The sequence below is a fragment of the Acomys russatus genome, chromosome 5 (genome assembly GCF_903995435.1).
Source record: "Acomys russatus chromosome 5, mAcoRus1.1, whole genome shotgun sequence".
Lineage (NCBI taxonomy): Eukaryota > Metazoa > Chordata > Mammalia > Rodentia > Muridae > Acomys > Acomys russatus.
Window position 1 is genome coordinate 67680424 of NC_067141.1, and position 21229 is coordinate 67701652.

At 40.3% G+C, this 21229-nt stretch overlaps 1 protein-coding gene across 1 annotated transcript in view; it reads left to right on the forward strand.

Annotated features, from left to right (window-relative positions):
* The window catches only part of Sorcs3 (sortilin related VPS10 domain containing receptor 3), a 623313-nt gene that overhangs the window by 549501 nt on the left and 52583 nt on the right, over window positions 1-21229 (forward strand). The window contains exon 15 of the mRNA XM_051146759.1: window positions 21057-21174. Within this exon, the coding sequence (XP_051002716.1) occupies window positions 21057-21174 (118 nt within the window). The remainder of the gene's footprint in view (window positions 1-21056; window positions 21175-21229) is intronic.

The following is a 21229-nucleotide window of genomic DNA, read 5'->3' on the forward strand; positions in this document are numbered from 1 at the left end:
TAGATGTTAGAAAACCAGAAAGAGGTCATTAAAGGAGGGGAGGAAGAGGAAGAGCTGAAGGAGGATGGAGATAGTAGAACACTAGGATGAGGAAAGGAAAGGGATAATTTAAGGGGTAAGATTTAAGTTGAAGAGAGATGGGAGGGTAAGCCAGAGGGATGGTGTAAGATGAGCAACACTAAGTTTACTTGAAAAGGCCATATGAAATCCTGCTATTTTCTACGCTATCTAAAAACAAATTATATATTTAAATCCTAGTTTTAGATAGCGATGATGCTCCTCTCAGAAGCCATAGTTGACCAAACAAAGGCATAGTGCCAGACATGGGCTAACTCTGTGAGTTGGTGGTGGGGGGAGGAGAAGAGCGCCAGAGACTCCAAAAGCAATACAGTCTATTACTTGAGGTTTCCCACCAGAACTTGAGGAAAAGAACCTACTGCTGTTTTTCATTTTTATTAAATAAGAATTTCTCCTGTGTGGGAATAACGCAGAATTCTGGGAAGTTTATAGCAGGAGAGGAGGCCTGGAGGGCGTACCACGAGGCTCTATCTCTCTCCACCTCAGATTTGGAAAGACTTTATACCTAATTGGTTTAGTGAAGCTAACTAGTATTTTAATTTCACAGACTGAAACATAATTCAAAAGTTTTATCTTCCTTGGAATTCTGAAAATAAAGAGTATGTTTGAGGATAAGGGTTCTACCCGTTGCCATTGAACCTTATAACGAAAAAGGGCATTTGAATTCTGTGAGCTCACTCACTGTTAGCTCAGTGTAGCTTAATGACGGCCACTGAGAAAAGGACTACAGTGCGCTGCTGACTTTTCTTCTTGATATGGAGAGTTTATATGTTTAATAATTCAGTCATTTAAAAACACTTCAGGGGTCTAATATATGTCAGATCCTTTTGGATCTTAGAAGATAAAAAGATGGATGCAATATTTTCCCTTTAAGATCTCAGGGCAAAGTTCTGAGAGTAAGTGTAGACACACTAGTCATCAGAGGGCACTGGATTCTAAGCCAGGAAATGAGCATAAGGACATGGAGACTTCAACACACACACACACACACACACACACACACACACACACACACACACAAACAAACACACACACACACAGAGAGAGAGGGGGGGGCATAATGTTCCTAAGAAGGAATACATTCTATTTTCTATCTCTTGAGTATTAATTCTATCCATCAGTTTAGTACAAACACACTCTTCAGCCATGTGTACTTATATGGGTGAATGAGTTATTTAATGTATGAGTGAGCAAATAATCTGAGTCACAAGAATCAGAATAATCCTATGAGTCTCACCCATAGCCCTGGGATTTTTTTTTTTTTTTTTTTTTAGAATTATTAAATCAATTGTATATCCCGGGGAATTCTGTCATTCAAAGATTAGAGTCTAGCTATTGATAGTTATGTGCTTGGCAATTGGATTGGAATCGAACTAGGTCTGTCTTCTCTGTGAGGACGGTTGTGTGCATGAAAACAATAAAACACCAGCAGAGTGGCATGAGGTGTCATCAGGGCAGCCAGTGAAGAAGAGCACTCTGGAGAATGGCTCCTGATTCTCTCCTGTGAGAATCTGCCCAGTTCCACACTGTACATCTGCTGGGAAGTCTGCATAGGAGGGACAGGAAAGCCCTCAGCTTGGAAGGTTGTGATTGGCCTGCCTTGATTGTTCTTTTTTTCTATTGCCATTTCAAATGTTATTATTTCAGTGTCTCCCTGGTAACCTTGACAGCAGCCATCTAGTCTAGCCTAATTCACAATGAAATGTGACCATTCTCATTACTTAAGGCTGAGAACACACTGCATGATTGGCGTGCCAGAGTGCCTATTGTGGTCTCCCAACAGAGGCTCTTAAGGTGATAAGGTGCCTGTGGATGTTAGAGCACTTGGCTTCTTATGGTCCACTACTTTTATGAAAGGTTGTTTGTCCTCCAAAATAACACTTCAAGGGGAACTCTTTTTCTTTTTGCTCAGATGAAGAATCACATGGAAAAGCTTCTTCCCCGACACCTTCAATGCAGTATTTGATTTTCTTTACTAATATGAAAATTTGGAACTGATTGGCTGTGATTTAGCTGATCTTTTACAGGGACTGCAGAGGACTAGGCTGCATCTCAGGGGAAAAAAAGACATCTAAGGCAAAGCAGTAGTAGAATATCACTTGAAAAATGCAGCTATTTCTAGGACCAGGCAGAAAAAGTACCTGAGGAGATTCTAGCCCAACCCTCAAGAATCCAGCAAAGATTTGCAGCCAGTTTTCTTGCAACCCTCATCTTCTCTGGGTCAGGTGTTGCCGTGAGGTACTTCCTCACAGGTAATTCTGCTGGACTCTCCCAGCATCCCTGCAGTGTAGACAGGGTGATCATATCTCACCAGATGAGGAGGCCAAAGCTCAGAGCAACATGCAATACTGAAAACATAAGAGCAAAGACCGTAACCTCAAACTGAGGAAGGTACTAGAAACTTCAAAGGTGTGTCCAATAATGAACCACTGGGGTTTGTAAGAAAGTGTCAGGGTTCTAATGGCTTAGTAAGAATAGATGAGGGCCCCTTTGTGCTCTCCCCTTTCTAAGCCGAAGAAGACTGGTCCCAGAATTTTAATCCACAGTATGTGTAAAAACGAATATGATGAAAACATGAAAGAATGAAGGACTAATTAAAAGGCAAGATGTGAGGCAAATTGTACTTGCAATTGGTTATCATCAAACAAGAGATGAAAGGCAGAATAGTTACAAAGGGCTTCATGGCCATACAGAGAAGTCATTACAGGTGGGTTGCAGGCTCTGGGCAAACAGGGAAAGGTAAGAATGTGCTTGGCCTGTCAAAAAGAAGCTGGGAAGTAGGGAAGGCTACAAATGCATCTGCAAATTGGCTAGACTCCACTGTCATGCTGACTCCCTTTGTAAATCCCACTCTAATTGGCACAAATCTCGGATCCATTGTTCTACTAGCAGAACTAATAGCCGAAGTGAAGGGGAGAGATAACATTTTGCCTAGAAAATTATGCAAACCCCAAAGCTGCAGAGGTTTGAATAGAAGCAGAGGCCTCCTTACCACTTCGGAGCCTGCAGCCACATGCTCAGCGGGAAACCCGCTCTTAAGTATGTACAGCCTGAGTAGGTGTAGAGGCCCAGCTCTCAGCTGTCCATGCATTGTTAGCATCTAGTAACTGCATCCGATAAAGTCTCTGGAAATGAACCAGAGCTTTTCCCATTGATCTGTTTTTCAATTTTCTGTTTGCTGGAAGTGCCTGATTTTACTTTACCCAAAGTAATTCATTGGAGTCATCGGCAAATCCAGCGAAAGCCCTCAGTCATAGCTTTTTACAACGTGTGGCTTGAGTCCCAGGCTTCAGTTTATCATCAAACTTCTTTCTACTAAAGGACCTAACTTTTGTTTGGGGTGAGGGACTCAGGACCTGAATGCTAGGGTGCAGGGCTTGTGCTGGGCCTTGGCAACAAGCTGAAAAGAACACGGTTATTCTAGCCAACAGATTTCCTTGTGGGCTTCAAAGGGTTCAAGGAAGAAGTTGATCCTGGATATTAAAAGTCCATCTTGAAGGATAGCCCTTAAGCACTTACCACTCACACAAGGTCTCTTTGAGGTCCAGTTTCCTCACCTGGATGTGAGGATGAAAAGAAACAACCCCAGCAAAGGGCATTAGCGAGATTCGCAGGCCTCAGAGGTGGCTCAGTTGCCAAAGTACTCACATTGCAAGAACAAAGACCTGGGTTTGATTTTTAGAACCCACATAAATAGCCAGGCAGGGGAGTATGCACATGTAATCACAGAATGTGCATACATGTAAGAGATGCTGATAAAAGAGACTCCTTGGGGTCACTGGCTAGCCAGCCTAGTCTATTTGGGTATTTAAAACTAAACAGGAGACCCTGTATTAAAGTACAAAAACCTAAAAGGTTGTTGGACCTGAGGAATGACACCTGAGTTTTTTCTCCATGTATGCACACACACACACACACACACACACACACACGGTTTTAACCTCCAAGGTCTAGTAGTCCAATAATGGTCACCTGCAGGGAAAACTTTGGCCAACTAAGTCAAAAACTTTTCTTCAGCCAGTGAAGAATTCAGGCTTTGCTGGCTCTGGTGTTTCTACAGCAACTATTTTGCTTGTCCTGTTCACTTTATGAAGACAGCCACAGAAAACAGAGTACAATGAGACTCCGTGGGTGCCAATCAAAACCCACTGTGGAAACAAATCTACTTCCAAACTGTTTTCATGGGCCATAAAATACATTTGTTTTTACTTTTTTCTCCTTTCTTCTTTCTTTCTTTCTTTCTTTCTGTTTTTCTGAGACAGGGCTTCTCTGTGTAGCCTTGGCTGTACTGGACTCGCTTTGTAGACCAGGCTGGCCTCGAACTCACAATGAGTTCGCCTGCCTGTGCCTCCCAGAGTGCTGAGATTACAAGCCTGCTCCACTGAGCCTGGCTTGTTTTTACTCTTTTTAGCATTTAAAATGTTGTAGGCTAATTAAAATAGGGCGTGATTTGACCTTGAACAAGTATGTACTGGGACCTTCACCCAGGTCGATTCCCCTAAAAACAGCATCTCGGCTTTTGACAATGTTCTGGTCGTATGAGACTTCTCCCTGAGAGGCACATGAACTGTACATGTACTCTACCTTGTGGTGTGTTTGAGAAGTAACTGGATTTGTTCTTCATCAATGCACTAACGTATTCATAGATTTGTAATTCAATGGTTCATTAGAAGGTGAGGGAATATAAGAAGAGGCGCCTCATTGGATGCAACAGGACCCAAGTGCATGTCATAACATAGAAGACACCCTGCCCCTGGCCCTTGCTTGTTCCACTGTGGTCCTTTAGGAAATGAATGACTTTACTCATCCACCACACCCTTCTTCCATGCTTCACTCTTTGCCTCAAAATAATTGAGCCAGCTGTAGACTGGAGGCTCTGCAACCATGAGCCAAAACAACTCTCTCCTCCCTAACACCATTTCACTCAGTTGACTTAGTGCCAAAAAGTGTAATTAATCAAACACCTTCTCTGCCTCTAAATCATTTCTTGAAATGTGTTTCCTTACACCATATTGAAAACATGTTTTCCTAAGATGACTGAGAATGTGCCTCATTTCTTTCTGAAAATCTTACTGAAGTATACATTATATACTGAGATTTGCACACATTTCATATATGCATTATGATGGCTATAGCATATCCATAACCTACAAAAAAACGTGCTCTATGGGTTTTCAGGGAAGAATATTTAAGGCGAGATCTACCCTCTTGACATAATGTAAAGTACAAAAAAGACCATTTGCTAACCCTAAGCACTCTGTGTGCGTGTTGTATTACATGGGCTTCTAGAACTCAGTCATCCTGCATAACTGAAACTTGATATTTGTGCACATTGAACAACTCCATTCCCTTCCACCCAATCCCTGGCACCCACCCGTCCGCTCTCTGTCTTATGGACCATACCTGTTGTGAATGGCATTGCGAGGAACCAGTTCTCAGTGATGGACCTTTTCACTTAACACAATGCCATCCAGGTTCTTAGAGTATTGTCATAAAAAGCATTTTTGACCTTAATATAGAGGTTTTGTCTTTTCTTCCTTTGGTTTTACCTGATTTTTTTTTTGAGACATTTTTCTCTTTGGACCAGACTGTCTTGACCTAGGAGTTACTACGGAGCCAAAGTTGTCTTGAACTCATGGGACTACTTCAGTTTTAGGATCTCAAATTCTGGGATTACAAGCAGAGGCCACCACACTTATTCAAACACCTTACACCTAAGACTTCAAAGCATTGAGCCCACATAAGGAGAGTCTAAATGCATGCTAGGATCACATGGCAAACACCTCAACTGGAACCTGCTATTGCTTATTTTGCCTCTTACTCCAGAAGACTCATTTCACCAACACGGTCCTCTGAAGTTGCTCTCCTGCCTGGGGTAAGGTTTGGAATTTGGATTCCATATCTATAATTCCTAACTAATTTATATTTTTTCAACTTTGTTTTACGAATACAGAAAAGCATAGAGATTAGAGCCTAAGGATGTCTTCGTGTGTCACTTGAAAGTGATGCAAATTATTCTGTTGTCACCTGGGAGTACAGCTGACCTTATTATTGCCCATTCGGACCCATTCTACTTCCTTCTTCCATTGATGCTTCTAGAGCAAGGGTTGAAACTTTTTATACTTAACTATATACATGATATCGACTTATTTTTTATACTTTTTGGCAATTTTGGGGAATGTGACCCAAGACTGTTTTTTATATTAAGGGGTATAAATCAAATAGGTAATAACAGTGACTTCTATGCTTATTTCAGTTACTATTGCCTAACTTAGGACCTGTCCATATGGTCCAGGCATTTTTCATGCTAAATGACATTTTGCCATCAAATGAATATGCATGGTGTATCCATTCTGCTATCAATAGACATTTACGTTGCTTCTGGTATTGTCCTTTTGCAAACAGTACCTAACCTTTGCATATGCCTTCAGGTAAATTAACGGAAGACATTTTCTGATCCACACACAAATTAAAAGGTGAAATTGCTGAGTCACAGTTACCAGTAATGCACTGTTAATGTATACTAAGAATGCAACAATGATTTTTGTGGAGCATTCGAATCGTTTTTTCATATTTCTTGTGAGAGGCTTTTTCAGCCTGAGAGATGCAGGTTTGCAATAATCTTAACACCCTCCCCTATAGCCCTGAGCAGGATTGTGCATATGCACAACTGGTGCTCTGCAAATGCACAGTGCACAGTGAGTAGCGGCCTGAGGCTTCCCTGGAGACTGTGTACAAGCAGGGGTTGGGTTTCCACACAGTTTTGATTCTACTGCTGTTTGATTTGGTTCAGGGTTGGACACAAGAAATGAACATAATGACACAGAGAATAACAGCTGCTCTTTCTGCATTTCTCTCTCAGGGCTTTTCTTAACTCTGTGTCTTTTCTCCTCTTGTTAAAATCCTTCCTTGGTCGTCTACCTCTGTCCTTCCTTACAGTGTCTCCCTTGGCTCCTGACTTAGCTTTTATAAAACGTTCGTAGACTACATTTTCTCAGTCACTATTATGGACTTTACTCATTCAAATTTACATAAAGAGTTATTTGTGAGAAAAGAATAAAAGGTGTCTGCTCAGTTGTTTCCTTTAAGTCATTTTTTTTTTTGAAATCTTGCTTTATAATTTAAATTTTTGAGTGCCGTATTTACATCATTTCCACCCTCTGTCTCCCCAAGTGCCCCTCACTCCCCTCAAATTCATGAAATTTTCTTGTGCTTTATTACTTTGCTGTGTCAGGTCAACATTTTATCTTCCTTTCTCAATTTGTCTTTCCCTCTATCTTCTCTCCATTTCTATTTTCAAGGCTTTTAATCCCCCTCTTTCCACCATCTCACCGATACTGTATCAGAAACCAGCACAGACTCGGCTTGCAGGGCTTTTACTGTTGATCCCCTGCCTGTTTCTATTAAGATCTAGTTCCTGTCTCACTTTGGCTCAATACAGTTTCCCTTGTAGCTGCTGACCTCCGCTACCACTAATCCCATCTACACCCTAATGAGAAAACAGTCAGGTGGCCTATATGTACACCAACAGCCAAGCTGCTGCCTGAAGATTCAGAAGCCAGCAGCTGGTGCCCACTGATGGCGAGCCTTCCCAGAACACCATTCATCTTGGATTTGAAAGTCCGTTCTTATCTGTTTCCCTCACAGAGACAAGGGAGGCAGCATTATCCAGGAAGGAGGCAAGAAGACACATGGGGATCCAGGCCTTCCTGAGAGAACTGAACGTTTAGAGGACGTTTAACAGGAGACACACATTGCTGTTATTGCAAGAACACTTGTTACTGCTTTATTTGACTAGGTCCATTGATAGCCAACTATTAGTAAATCAATGGTTTAAGAGTTAGTTCTAGAGGCAAGTTAGGACGTAAGTAGTCAATCCTCTATTGAGTGGAACCTTATATTCTCACAGCTCTTTTATCCCAGGTGAAGAAAGATCAACATTTGCAGCATACATTGTGTCTGTTTTCTGAGTTTTTATGATGGCAGTGGCCATGGTGGGGGTAGTGTGGATCCCTGAGTGTGTCGGGGGAGGGGGGCAGAGAAGGCGTAGAGAGAGACAGAAAAAGAATGAGACAAGCAGACAGAAAGTTAGATAGAAGGGTGTTTAGTCAATGCCATGGGCCTCAGAACACTTCTGCCCTCTCAAGATTCCAGCCCTGGCTGTGGTTTCTGGTAATCACTTATGTCTTGGAATGTGAAAGGACAATACTGTAAATTAATGGAAAAAAAAATATCACATGCTATTGAAAACAGTGCTTTCAGTGGGGATTTATATTCTCATCTATAGATTTTTATATTTTTCAAGTGCTTATATAATGAGAACATGTTCTTCATAATGAACAAAAGGAAAGTCATTTATCAAGCTGTGCATGTTGTATCATCTAGATAGTAATAGGGAAGAGCTACTTTTTCATCAGTGCTAGGGATCTTGTAGTTTATGCTTACACTTGATCATGTGACTCAAAGGAAGGGACTATCTCACCTATCCACCATCACCAGCCTGTGCTAAGCATTGCCTGGAGTCACTTAGCACTGCGTAATTTCAGATAAACATTCTGCTGGCAGCCAATAAAAGATAAGAATGGAAAATGGACCAATCCTACTCATAAAATACAAATTCAGGAAAGCACTAGATAGCACCTTCTGATGAAGCAGTGCTCTAAATAATTTCTTCAAGGTCATCTGGTTAATTTATGCTGCATTTGAAAGTTATTGTATATTTTAAAAATTAATGAAAGATTTAATTATGGCAGGGTTGCCGGTGACCTTTTGTGCAATGACTTCTTCATAAATTTGCAGGCATTTCGGAACTGTTTTCTGAGTTTCTAATAATTTGCTCTCAAATTAATGACATGCAGGCAGAGGGAGAAGTCGAGGCTGGGTAACAAGATTGAGTTGGGATTTGTGGTTTCCTAGCTATGGCTAATTCTGAATCCTGGACAGAGGTGGTGGAGAAGATGGTGTGTGACTCACCAGACTCCACAGCAGATTTAATGATTTACCTAGAAGAATGAGAAATAAATCCAGTGTGTCAATAAAGGAGAAATTGAATATATGTAGACTGTGTCACTGCAGATTTGGCTCACACTTATCTATATGTGAGTGGCAAGGAATGGCTAGACCAATTGGATACCTCCTGTTCGTCCTGATATGCACAGGGGTTCTTTTAACTTATAAACAAGGGGTCTGCACTTATCCTTCAGCTTGCTGTTATGCCTGTGAAGCCCAAAGTATGCTTCACCAATCTGTGACCTTCACCCTATGCAATGGCATAGTGAGAACAACTAAGCTGTCTCAAGGGAAGAGTCTCATTTCCCCTAAGACCAGACCACATTCTTGTTTGAGCCTATGTCTATTTGCCCGATCTAACAAGAGTCAAGAGAATGCCACATCTGGGCACATCCACGATCCCATCTTAGAAGAGACTGTATTTTACAGCTGTAGCTGCCAGGCTAGGGTTTAGACTCTGGGGGGCACTCTTGAAGCAGCAGAGCCTGGGAGAAAAAGCATTTCTTAACTGAAGCCCTCTGGGATTAATAGGAGGCCTGGACACAGTCACACATCCTCACTGCACCTCTCTGGAAGCAGACATCCACAGTGCTACCTTCCTGTGTATCTGTGGCTCAGCCTAAAGATGGAAATGTTTCCCAAGAAGAGCCTTTAGCATGGGTAGAGTTAGCGGTCAGGAGATGTGGTTTCTAGCTTGTTCTTTTCTTAAGCAGTCCAATGTTTTGTTCAGGCCTTAGTTTCTTGCTAGAATACAAAGGAATTAGGCCAAAGCTTCATCCTTTAAGACTGTTCTGGTCCTAACACTTTATAATCCTATTGGTTCACTTTCATGGCTCAAGGATTCCCAAGTGGACACCAGGCCAATAATGACTGCCATCATTCAGGGTCAAGTGTGTAATTCTCCACTCACTACAGCTTTTAGACCTTGAGACAAATAGGATCATAATTGGGACTTTCTAGTTATAAACATCCTACAGATTTTTCTTCCTTCCTTCCTTCCTTCCTTCCTTCCTTCCTTCCTTCCTTCCTTCCTTCCTCCAACTGTGCTTTCAAATTTAAACATTTCATGGTGTTCCTGCCTTTTGTGCCAACAGACTATTCAGAGGTGGAGCTAAGAGCCCCCCACCCATGCCCAAGCCTGGATGCCAAACTGTGCAGTCAAATGGCTGCTAATGAGTTACAAAGCACTTCAAACACAGTTCTGGGGGAACTGTGTGTGAAAAGTGGCAGCCAGTGAGTGCACTTCATTCCTGACTACCAATTCTTACTGTGGTGCATTCTGGGATCACTCCTTAGGTTTTTTGGATGTCAGTTTCCTCTTCTGCTAAATTAGAGTAAATGAGGTATATTCCAAAAGTTTGATGCCTCTTCCCTTTTATAGTTATTATTATTATTATTTGATTGAAATTTGCTATTTATTCACTGTTGCAAACTCTCATTATATATATATATATATATATATTCTATGTCCCCAAATTCTTAGAAATCCAACCAATAGATAATATAAGTAATCATAATTATCATACTATAATTGCTGTGTATTTTTATACATCTGGGCATGTCTTTGTGTGCAAGTTCACATGTATAGGAATACATGTAGCGGCCAGAAGACCACCTCAGCTGTCAATTCCTCCGATACTCTCCACATACTTCTTTTGGAATAAGATCTCTTGGCAAAAACCTGACAAGTAGGCTCTGCTGGGTTATCAGCAAGCCCAGAGATACTCTGCCTCTGCAGTTACGGGATTATAAGTGTACCTACCATACCCAGTTGTTTTTATAAGTGCTGGGGAATCTAAAGCAGGTCTTCATACTTGCATGGCAAGCAATGAGGCCGGTTCTTCCACCTTTGTAGAGACGCAGATAAATCCCTATAGGAATTTGATAAGGCATCCTGGAGAGAGGAAAAAAAATGAGTTTGAGAAGTTGTACTTCCCTTAGGAAATAGAATTCTGATAGGTACAAAGTAGTGAAAGGTGCTATAGCACACACAGGTAGAAGGGCGCTAATGTTCAGAGGCTCTAGTTAACTCTTTGCATGAGGTTTGACTAGGTCTTCAGGCCATACTTTGAGAGTCTCCTACACAGAGGGAGGATCTGTAGACAGAAATGTGAATGGTGACCATTGTTATTTTCAGGAAATCAACGGGACTTTACATGTAGCTGGTGAATAAGAGATTTGTACACGTTCCACCAAAGGACTGGGCATTTATCTGGTGGCAGCAGAGAAGACTGAGCTCAGAACGGGGTCTCTGCTAATTCAGAGGTTTCTAGCCTCACAGAAAACTCAGTTGAGGGAATAACAGAGAAAGTCTAGAAGTAAATTATAGAGTCAGAATGGGCTTTCATCTTTTGCTGATCATATTACTCAGGAAAACAAAAGTAGGACTTAGTGGGGAGAAGAACTCATAACGAACGTGAAGCCACTGTTGTAAGCCGTTGAGTTCAACCCAGAGTTCCCTCAAAAGTCACTCCTGTCGACTTCCCAACTGTAATCCCTAAAGGGAATTCTTTTGTTTGAACATTTCTAGGCATTCTAGGTAATAATTCCTTGTTCTCCCCATGAAGGTTTGTGGCCAACCACTGTCTTACAAAACTTCTCTTAACTTGCGTAACTATGAATAAAAGCCCTTGTTAGCAGAGGTCCAAATGAACCAAATACCTATGCTGGGGAAAGGCAGGTGACCCAGAACTTTTCTCCTAGAAAGAGGTAAACATCTTTATAGAGCCTACTCTTCTCTAGCTGCATTTACTGTGGCATTGTTTCCATCTAAATTATAGCAATTATATACCCTGATCCCATTTGAAATCATTTAATTAATGAGTAGCTAACTCTCTGTGTGTTTGGAATTCTAATGAAGTCTTTTCTTCTTGTGAGTCACCTCCCTCCTCAAATTAATCAGCCCTTTCCCTTCAGAAAGGCTTACACTGCCTGGATGGTGGATTGAAGAAGGTGTGTTATTTCATGTCTCAGGAAACTACATTTGTTATGGAAACCCTGACAGTCTAGAATGATCAGAGGCAGGGCAGCTTCTATTCCTGCTACTCCAAAGATTGCTTTAATTCTTCTAAATCCCAAGGGACATTGGACTCAATCATATTCTTTGACCCGTAAATGAAAGAAGATAAAGCTATGGTAACAGTGTTGAAAAACATGATTGATTTTGTTTGATTAATTCTATTCATTAATCAACCAAGAACTATATTAATTTAGTACCTGTTATATGAAAGAAGTACTTGTGAATGCGAAGATGGATGGTTATAATGGGCAGGTAAATCCACTGATTGGAAATTTACCAGGCAAAGGATGATATGTGTGTCTAGAGGTAAACACAAAGACTAGAAGAAAATACATCCTCAGGGTTTTCTTGAAAGGGCCACAGTCTGCATCCCATCTTTCTGAGGTCCCTGCACTGAACAAGAGTCACTTTTTAAAAGAAGTTTGAAGACTACAGGAAGGCGTTTGCTCAAGTTCATCTAGTTAATGTCAAGGCAGAGGAGAACTAGGGAAAGAACCAGGCCTTCTAATTTCTCTGCTTTGTTATCTTGCCACTATTCCAAGGCCAAGAGCAAAGCAAGAACACAGAGCTGTCTGCCACCAGTGTCTGAGCAGCAGTCTAAGGATTAGCTGTGGCAGAAGTTGATAACAGAGATTGAGATGGTCTCAGGTTCACAGAGCCCAAGATGAATCTCAAGTAAAGAGAGAAACACATGAAAAAAAATGCATGTGGCAAGGTAAAAAGAAAAACAGAAGTAATAAATTTTAATTGATTTTTACCCCTGAAAATCTATATAATGAGAAATGGCTCTGAGAATTCATTTATTTTCTTCCTGTGGTTAGGAGAACTTCCTCGGGGAACCAAAGGGCTGGGCACCTCTTTCCAGGCAGTCATCTATATTCATGGATGAGGTGTCTAGTTTTTTTTCAAGGCTCAGTATGAAAAAAAAAAAGACAGATGGCCCACATTTGGGGATAGTGTGTGCCATGAGACACAGACTGTGAGTCAAGGCCATTGAAAGACCTTGATTTAAGCATTGACTGAATCGATAGAAATTCTCTCAATGAGGATGGTTACGGTAATGAACCTTTGTTGTCTACAGGATTTCAAATAACTTAATGAGAATTGGGAATGTATTGGTTACTAAGTTTCTTTGAATTCAGAAAAGGAGCAAGACACCAAGGTGAGATGGCTCAGGAGGTCAAGGCATGTGCCACCACGTGCCACAAACTGAGGTTGATTCCTGGGTAGCAGGAGAGAAGCAATTCTCGCACACACAGGCACATGTGTGTGCAAGCACACATAATAATTAATGATAATATGTAATGATGATAATAATAATAACTTATAAGGTAATTTTTTAAAAAGGGACAAAGAATACAATTTTGAAGAAGAGGTGTCAAAATACTTGTTGTGACAATTATAGGGAAGAGAAGTGATGCTGGTTACAGTGAATTTGCACAAAATGGAAACTGAAAATTTTTCAGGTTTAGTGCTCTAGGGAGACAGTGAAGCAGATTACCTTTTAGGGGCAAAAAGCTTTTTTAAACCTTTTAAAATTGAAAACAACTTTCAACACACTGTATTTGATCCTGTTTTTTCTTTTTTCCCCTAATTCCTCCCACTTCTCTACCTCAGCTTTATGTTGTCTCTCTCTCTCTCTCTCTTCTCTCTTTGCTTTCTCCCTCTCTCTTTTGTTTTTAAAAAAAGCATGTAGTACATAGGCAGGAAGACAGACAGACAGACAGCAGTATGATGGGGCTCTGAGGAGAGATCAGGCCCACACAGCAGGATGTAAATCCCTTCTTATATGTTTCAGAGGAATGGCAGGTCAAATGCCACATGACTGGTGTGTAGGCCATCATCCATGCTACATGACTGGTGTGTAGGCCATCATCCATGCTACATGACTGGTGTGTAGGCCATCATCCATGCCACATGACTGGTGTGTAGGCCATCATACATACTCTCAGGCTGTTTTTGAACTAGCTGTAAGGAGCAGAAGGGCAAGAACCTAAATAAACAATTTACTTTAATTCTAGAAACCAAATCAATCCAGTTTTGGGAGTTACCACAATTCAACCAAAATGGAGGAGCTTAAGAAGATGACAATAACTGGCTCTGTTTGTAAAAGTCTTGAAAATTAGGCTCACTTTGCATGGGCTCCATGTTCCTTCAATGGCTCTCCACAATCCATTTTCCATTCTTTATTCCACATGACAATTGCTAGAAACTGCTCTTTTATGTAGGATATAAATACCTCCAGAAGGCATCCCTAACCTTAAAATAGTTTCTATTTAGTTAAAAAAAAAAATCTTTAGAAGAACTACCAGAAAATGAAGAACCCTAGATAGCCCTTTTTCACCAAAGAAATTGTCGTGCAATTTTGGTTTATAGTCACACAAAGTGGGAATACAAATTAAGCATTTACTGATAATAAATCAAGAAGAAATTTATTTTAATACAATTCTTTGATACACATATAATTTTACCACTTATAAAGATTAAAACAAATTTGCATACTAATAAGATGGATATGCTGTTTATTTTACATGAAGAATTAAATCTTAACAGAAAATTTGGTTCTGCAGGATGTAGAAAGCATCTTCAGCACTTTCTGGAGTTGTTTAGTATTCTACTTTTAAAATCCTCAAGGCTGAGAATGCTATTTCACATAAATACATAGTACAAAATATCAGAAGTACATTTAGGGCTATTTCTGAAATTGTTGAAAATTTTGTCTCACACCTAAGCCAAGACTCATTTTAAATTTTTTATGAAGCCCTTTAGCAATTTAAACCAAATGATAAGATCTAAAAGAAAATAGTCTCCCAAAATATAATTTAAAGATAAACTACCTTGATATATGCTGAGAAATGATTATAGGGAAAATATTAAGTCTTTGTTTTTTAATTAACGCATTCTGCTTTTGTAAGATCAGAAAACTCTGCAGTGAAAATACTTCAGTTCACAACAGATCATAGTCTCAAGTCTGACCTGAGCTGTCTGGGGCAGCATTAGTGCAGGCCGCTATACAGTGTGAGGACATGCTCAAGGCAGAGTGTACGTTGTGTGTTCAAACCCAAAATGCAAGGGAAAGGCCTCCAGAAACACTTGGGGTTCACTAAGCATTTGATTCTGAGTTAGCTTGTAGTGATTACACAGAAGACTTTTGCTGTTGCCAAATCATTTGTGAGCATCAGAGCCAGGGCTGTGGTCACATGTGGAGGTGTGACCCTCGGTCTATTGCTACAGCTTTTGAAGGTTTTTTTTTTCATTTGAAATTAGAATGCAATCACATCATTTCCCTCTTTCCCTTATCTGCCTTCAATTTCTTCCATGCATCCCCTTGCCCTCTTTCCCATTCATGGCCTCATTGGGAAGCTGTCATCTTTATTGTTCAAAGTGGGTTGAGGACAGGGTCATCATCAGGGAATTCAGCGAAATGCACATATTTAGGAACCAGAGTGTATTGATGAGAACATGGGGAGACCCATGTGCCAACGGCCTTCAGGAAGGGGTACTTGGTAGTAGGACATTTAACACCTGAAGAAAGAAAGCTCATTGTTGCCAGACATTTTCATATCTCCTGAAAACACAGACACATGGCTTGGAAACCATATCACTCTTTGAAAGACCCTCCATGTACCTGCTTCCTCTTGTAGAAGCTTGACTTGATTTGGTTTGCACTTGCTTTGATACATGAGCTATTTTGTTCTCCCCAAACAAAATGAGTGTGAAGAGTGAGCGCCCCCTAGTGGGTGGGCAATGGCTCCTTAACATTAGAGGAATAATTCCAGGTAAGGACAAACTCGTATCTGGAACTGATTATTTGTTGTTATTCATTAGAAGCAGTCTGGGATTTAGTTTTAATTTTCAGTTCATGACCAAGTATACCTTTTCAGTGATGTTAATACAAAATTGATGAGCATGATTTCTTTTAATGGTCACGGCACTCTTTGTTAGGTTCAACATCTTATCGTGACATCTATTTCAACAATGTTTATGAAAAGAGATTATTAAACATTTGGTTATTAATTAATTTGTGTTTCATATCATGATTATTTTTATGTTTGCTATCTTTGCCATCTCTTCCTTCCTTAGCAGATAACAAATCATCAGATAACTAATGTAATATTGAACGGAAGCAGAGAATAAAGGTCCATGCAGAAAAAAGACTATGTGTCCAAGTCACTGACTATGACAGCTGTTGAAATGGCACAGCCTAGAATCACATGTACAATTTGTCTTAATCAGCAAAGTGTCCATATCAAGTTAGTCTGTGGGCATGAACATGAGGGATTGTTGTACTGTTAGATGCGGGAGGGCCCATCCCTCTGTGGGTGGTGCCATTCTTAGACAGATAGTCTTAGGATGTACAAGAAGGTCACCTAACCATGAGCCTGTGAGTGAGCCAGAGAGTGAACCAGCAAGAATCAGAACACAGTGGTCCTCCTGGCTTCCTGCTTCATTTTCCTGTTCTGACATCATTCAGTGATGGACAGTGACCTGGATTTGTAAGCTAATATACCAGTTCCTCTATACGTTATTTTTGGTCACATTGTTTTTATCAGAGCAAAGAGAAGTAACGAGAACAGACACTTACAAAGTTGGTGTAGAGGTATGGGAGACAATGACTCTGGGTAGAAGGAGAGAAGGATAAGGAATTTGTCAGCATGCAAATATTTCTATGTGACTCGGAGCTGAGGCCCTTGAAAAAGATGAGCAGAACTCATCATCCTAATAGTGTAAAGTGATTCTTATTTTTGCACTGGGCACTTGGGATTATAATCTCATGGGAATAGAGATTAGCATGCACTCAAGAATACAACTTGCCCTAAATTAAAGTTTGGAGAAAGGGCTGGGAAACACAGTGTGAAGCAAGAAGCTGAACAAATGTAGAGGAAAGGAATGAAAAAAGAAATGGGAAAATACCTGCCGAGATTTCACGGGAGCTGTCCGAGCTGGTCTAAAAGATTTGACCGACCCGATGCAGTCTTGAGATAAGCTCTGCAAGCCTCAGACTCGCCTAGGTGGTGTACTTGAATCACTCTCAACTCCCAGTATCACCCCTGGGACATAAAACAGCCTGGGCTTGCAGTTGCATGGTACTAACTTGTGCCCCTGCCGCCCTTGATCATCACAATTTGTTAGAAAGGCATCTTACACCTCACAGGCTTTCCTACTTGTGAGCTTCTTAGAATGCCCAGCCTATTTTTTTTTTTTTTTTTTTTTTGGTCCATTTCCAAAGACATATCTGGGATTGCGCCATTTTCAGCACAAAGATGAAAGATGATCTTTTTGTTATCATCATTAGTGTCCTATGGCTTCTGCAACAAACCATAGACTAGATGACTTTTAAGATGCTGTCCATTATTTTACAATTCTAGAAACCAATTTTTAAAAAATCAAAAGATTTTTTTTAGTAGAACTTACTCTATGTCTTCTTTAAAAAAAACCTAAGAGCTTACTGGTGTATACTTATACATAGTGTAATATTCATAAATAAATTTTCATAGAAATATATTATGTGCTTTGACAGTATCCACCCCAGCTTCCCTTTATGATGGCTTTAGGCATCTATTAGTTTTTGGATGTCTACCACCAATTTATACTTCGGTTTTCATATATCCTTCTCACTGCCTGTCAATCTTCATTATCTGTCACAGAATTCCTCTTGTTGCTTTTAGGATCCATCTCAGTAACTCAGGGTGCTCTCTTCTCAGTATCATGTACTTAAATCTGCAAGCTTCTTCACCCAAATGAGGTTGCATCACAGCTTCAACGATGAAGACATATTTATATTCTATTGAAGACCACCATTCAATTCAGTCTATAAACTTTCCCACTCTTTTTTCAATAGTACTTAAACTTTGGCAACTATACACATCTTTGTAATGTCTTATAAAATACAGCGTTTATACACACACACGTATATATGTCCTAATAAATATGTGATTTTGTTTAACATTTAGATTATTCAACATCCACCAATACAGCAGTCTATATGTGAGGTGAAGTTGATTCATATCTCAATGTCTTGGTCCTTTTTAAATGGCAACAACTTGCAGGAACTATGATTTTTCTTTGTGATCTGCCCAATGTGGACTAATCTGAGATATTGCCTCTTTTGTTCTGGGCAATATATATAATCTTGTTAATTTATTTCAAGATCATTTAAAGTGTCATTGATGTTGTTGACCTGTTCACTTACTTTGGCCACATAAACATAGAACACTTTACCAACTGCTATTACTACCTAAGAACCTCAGCTGTATGAAGCTAATTTCTGTTATCCAATCTTGATGCCAGTACCAGAAAGAAGGGTTGACGTTTTTTTCCCTATTACATCATATCCTATTAAACTGTGCCTGTCTGTAGAGTGTCAGAACTGACCGGGTCCTGATTACCATAAAGTACATTGACTGTTCTTTCTAGCTGTGTGTTATTGGAAAATTAGATTTCTGTTGATAAGCCGCTTAATAAGAATGATGAACAGGGAAAAGCAGACGACAGAACCTGGCAAGCTGACTACCCATAGTTCCCCCGGGGTTGATTTCGGTATGTTAATTCGGTGCTGTTAGACACATCACCTTACTAGCGGCTGGCTCACATTTAAAAAGTTTTCTTCAAAACTGGTCTGCAGACCCTGCCATCTGCCTTGCTGATGTCCACGTAAAGCATGTACCTTGTATTTTCTTTTTTTTTCTGCCTACCAATCTTCTAATAGAAACAAATAGGATTAATCTGACATGATGTATGTTGTGAGCCATGAATTACATGTTTAGAGAAGAGAGAAATATTTTCTTTAATATCACTGGCATCCTAATGCTCAGACTGCTACCGTCAGGGAAAGCTTAGCACAGGAAATAGTGTTTGAATGTGGGAGGATTTTGATATCTGAGCGGAGAGGAAAAGAGATATTTGTCAAGGTCATCTTCAATGTTTTATTTATTTTTTACTGATTCAGTTATTAATTTAACTGTCTTATTGCCAAGCAAGTAGAACCTTATCATAAGGAGTAGCTGTTTTGTTAAATTTTTAATGGAGCTGACATGGCAACAGATTTCTGTAACCTCAGAACGTAGAAGGTAGATACAGGAGGATTAGAAGTTCAAGGTTATCCTTGGCTATATAGATTGCGTTCAGTCTGGGGTACATGTGACCCTGCCTCAGAAACAAACAAACAAACCCAAAAATATTTTTTAAAGTAAGTAAATATATTTTCACCCTCTGAAATAGTTCAGAACTAAATAATGGAAATACCTTAGTGGATGATATGGCATCTCTTATTGGTTTAGAAACTAATGTAGTTAGCAAGAATTTTAAAAAAGAGACAGAGAAAATTCAGAAGAAACACAGTATCAGCTATATATGTGGAATATTGTAGCTCAAAACTTTGAGTCCATGCCAAGCTAGGGTTTTAAAAAGACCAAACAGGCTCAGTAAAATGTAGCCCTCAGTTTCTCTCTCAAAGTCTGTTTAATCTTCTAGATAAGGCTGTAAACCTTTCATTTAATTTTTATCTGATAATACATTCAAAGCTGTTTCCCAAGATTTATCATAAGTTAGATGATCTACAGATCCAATCTTACTGTTCCCCACATTTCACAATTTATTTCAGTCCTCACTCTCCCTCCTGTAAGCGTCTTCATCTCCCAGAGAGTCCAAGGAAACATCCCAACGAGAAGCCCCTTGGTTGTCATCCTAAGATTATCTAAACCAGGGTGTAGGAGAAGGCAGAACTGGAAGTGTGACTGAGGCTGGCTAAAATGGACAGCCTCCAGCTCCCTGAAAGATTTCCGTTGTTCTGAGCTCCCAGCGTGACTGGTCTCACCTCTCCATCACAGTGATAGATGCCCTGCACTGTGGTCTCATGACATGCCACCCCAGTTGAGAATTGATGGCCAGTCTTTTTTTTTTAAATTTTTTTCTAGAATGATTGATCATTCATATTTATAGGCCCATCAACAACTGGGCTTTACAAAGGTCAGTATTGATTATCTGGACCACGCAGAGGGCATTCTTCATTACTGTACATAAATATGACTTTCTTTTATTGGAATGCTATGATTTTTCAAGAAACGCAGGAGAATAAGGATTCATATGAGTCATATGGTGGGAATTTCAATTAAAATGCACAGAGATGGTCACAGGATTTTATTATCAGCAGTGTCATACTTAGATAATATATTTCACTGTTCCCAGTGTGGTGGGCAAATGTGCAAACACGCATGTGCATAAGCACTCACACATTCTCTCTGTCTCTGTCTCTGTCTTTCTCTGTCTGTCTGTCTGTCTCTCTCTGTCTTTCTCTGTCTGTCTCTCTCTCTCTGTCTCTCTCTGTCTCTGTCTCTGTCTTTCTCTGTCTCTCTCTCTGTTTCTCTGTCTCTGTCTCTCTTTGTGTTTGTCTGTCTATCTCTCTCCATCTCTGTCTCTGTCCCTGTCTCTGTCTGTCTCTCTGTCTCTGTCTCTGTCTGTCTGTCTCTGTCTCTGTCTCTGTCTCTCTCTGTCTCTCTCTCTCTCTCTCTCTCTCACACACACACACACACACACACACACACACACACACACACACACACACACATGTTTTATAGATGAGAAAAGCATTCCTAGCACTGATCATGATAGACAAACTACTAGTCCTGACATTAAGAAGAAACATAAAATCTTTGTATTAAAATGCAAAGAACGGTTTCATGTGGGTGATAGATTATCTCCATCCTTCCTGTGAAGCACATAGAGTCATTTTGCAATAAAAACAAGTGATATTAAACCTACTGGGAACGACAGCCACTTGGCTGAATATGTAAAGCTCCTGGTCATTGAATAGTGAGAGCATTCTGTTAAGGGACTCACTTTGGATGGATACAACAAATCCAGGCTGTCCTGGTAGCCTCCTCTTTAGTCTGGTATTTTACTGACTGGTTTCAGGCTTCTTGTTATTTATACTCCTTCCCTCAACACTTAGAGTCTTTGGTCACTTCAGCCTGCGCTCTGAATGGCAGTTGGTGAAAGTGGACTACAGGTCTATCTTCAGCCGGCGCTGTACCAAGGAGGACTTTGAGACTTGGCACCTGCTCAATCAGGTACCCCTACAGTGTGATGTGCTGGCCTATAGAAACAGGAACTACTGTGCTGGGT